This window comes from Kryptolebias marmoratus, linkage group LG24, assembly GCF_001649575.2.
Source record: "Kryptolebias marmoratus isolate JLee-2015 linkage group LG24, ASM164957v2, whole genome shotgun sequence".
In the NCBI taxonomy this organism is placed as follows: Eukaryota; Metazoa; Chordata; class Actinopteri; order Cyprinodontiformes; family Rivulidae; genus Kryptolebias; species Kryptolebias marmoratus.
The window spans coordinates 505,921-508,316 of record NC_051453.1 but is presented as its reverse complement, the minus strand read 5'-3'; the positions used below and the strand labels follow the sequence as shown (position 1 = coordinate 508,316).

At 54.5% G+C, this 2,396-nt stretch overlaps 2 protein-coding genes across 2 annotated transcripts in view; one reads left to right on the top strand and one right to left on the bottom strand.

Annotated features, from left to right (window-relative positions):
* Positions 1 to 2,033, bottom strand: part of LOC108243564 (forkhead box protein F2) — a 3,462-nt gene extending 1,429 nt beyond the window's left edge. The window contains exon 1 of the mRNA XM_017429101.3: positions 664 to 2,033. Within this exon, the coding sequence (XP_017284590.1) occupies positions 664 to 1,636 (973 nt within the window). The 5' untranslated portion in view covers positions 1,637 to 2,033. The remainder of the gene's footprint in view (positions 1 to 663) is intronic.
* The window catches only part of exoc2 (exocyst complex component 2), a 118,026-nt gene that overhangs the window by 4,531 nt on the left and 111,099 nt on the right, over positions 1 to 2,396 (top strand). The gene's annotated exons all lie outside the window — the stretch shown is intronic.

Here is a 2,396-nt window from a genome sequence, read left to right as displayed (position 1 = left end):
CACCCCACCCCCGCACCGCCGGTGTGGTCCGACCTGCGCGGCCTGTGTTTGGGTAACCTCCGGGACCCCTTCGGGCTCCAGCGCGGAATCCGCAGACTTCAGTGAAGCCTCTCCGGGTTCTGCTGGAGTAAATGGGGCAGAACCGTGGAGGAGAATTAAGGCTCCAAACTGTTTGTCTTTTATTTATTAACTAATATCCCGTGAAGGCTGATACAGATGGAAATAAACCCTGTAAACTGTTTGAGTAAAAAAATAAATAATTTAAGCTTCTTTTTTTTGTTTAATTTTAATTCCATTAAATATAAATTATTAAGCTGCAATATTTAAATAAAAAGAATTATCCTAAGCACCCTATAATTTAATACACTTCCTGTGTGTGCAAATATTTTACAAAACATTAAACCATTAAGACGCAGTAATGTGAGGGGGAAATAAACACAACAACCTAAAATCATTTATAAATCTATTTTTGACAGCACAAATATATAAACTTTATTCTACCCGTTCTGACTAATTAAAGATATTTTTAATTTCTCACTAAATTAAAGCTTCTCCTGCAGCTTTTAACTGTCATTTAAAAGAATAAAATAAATGCAAAATGCGAGAATTATTATCGCGTTTTCGCTTCCTTTTCACTCTGAGCCCTGAGCTGCTCTGTGGTACCTGAGATGTCGGTGGAGTGGCTGTCCCTGCCGTTCTGATGGAGATAACTCTGCTCCAGGGAGTAATGAGACATGCCGGAGTGTAAACCAGAGGACGCCGGGCTGCTGGAGGCCAGAGGCTGCTGTTTGATGTAGGGGGGGCCGCCGGAGGACGCCCAGTGTGCGGATGTGCTGGCGTACGGGGAGTGTCCGTCCAGCGCGCTGGCCATGGCCGGAGAGGACGGCACGGGGCTGCTGCTGCTGTCCGGCCCGTACTCTCCGCTCGGGGGGACGGGGCAGCTCGCCATGTACGTGGAGCCGGGGCTCGGGGACATGTGGGGGACGTGGTGGCCGCCGCTCAGGCCGTCGTACCCCCCGGCCATGGAGTTGCTCATCATGTCCAAGTTGTAGCTGTTGCCGTGACAGGCGAGGCTGGACGGAGGCTGGAAGTCAAAGCTCTGCGGGAGGATGGAGGTTCCGAAGCCGATCCCGTTCATCATCCGGTACATGGGCTTCAGGGCTTGGCATTTTCTTCTGAATCCTCGGGGTCTGCGACGAAACGAGCCCTCCTCGAACATGAACTCACTGCCCGGGTCGATGGTCCAGTAGTGGCCCTTCCCCGGCCTGCCCAGCCCTTTGGGCAGCTTGATGAAGCACTCGTTGAGCGAAAGATTGTGCCGGACGGAGTTCTTCCAGCCCTGATAGGAACCCCTGAAAAACGGGAAGCGAGCCTGCAGGAACTGGTAGATCTCGCTGAGGGTCAGCCGTTTGGTGGGGGAGCTCTGGATCGCCATGACGATGAGAGCTATGTAGGAGTAGGGGGGCTTTTCCGGCCGCCTCAAACCCGAGCTCGCCTTCTTCCCTTTCACGCCCGCGGACGAACTTTCCGTGGCGGCCTGCGAGCTGAGCATGGCGGGGTGCAGGACGCCGGACGCCGGGCTGGATCTCAGAGGAGGCGGAGGGTCCAGCTGCTGCTGAGAGGTCTCGGTCGTCATGTCAGCTCTGACGTACAGCTGGCGTAGAGAGAAGAGAGGGAGGGAGAGAAGACGAGCTGCGAAGTGTTTCAGGAGAGAAATATGCCGAGTTCCAGTGGTCACCGTCGATGCTACGCGAGTGGTCCCCAGAATCCGAGCGCAAAATGGAGAGAAATCTGTCTCCAGTTACGCACGACGATCCCGTTACGCACGGTGCTCCTTTTGACGCACAGCGGGTACGCACTGACAGAGAGAGGAAGAGGAAGGGAGAGTGGTGGTGGTGGCGGTGGAGGGGGGGGAGCTGGTTATCCACTGGAGACTGAGTGTCCGGGCTGTAGCTCGACACTGGGGCTCCACTGGGTGTCACGCCGGCGCTAAGTGGCGCTGTGTGACGCGCCGGGTGGCCATCGAGCGCCTTAATGGAGGAAACTCGAAAACAGTCGGAGTTTTTGCGCGCAGGAGTCCAGACAAACAAAACCCGACCACCTATCATTTCATAAATCTTTCCTCCCTCTGCGGGAGCCCCCTCACCCCCACCCTTTCTCCTCATCCGCATTCTGCGCCAGCAAATCTCACAGAAATCAGTGACGAATTCAGCAACCCCCCTCCCCTCTCCCCCCTCCCACACTCTCTCCAAGTTTGGCTCAGGTCCACTTACCGTTCTCAGCAGCCCCTCACTCTCTGCTCTCCTCATCCTCTTTCTCCCCTCCCACCTCTTCCAGCTCGGACAACACGCAATTAGCCCATCTATCAAATCTCCCGTAGATCCCCCCCTCCCCCC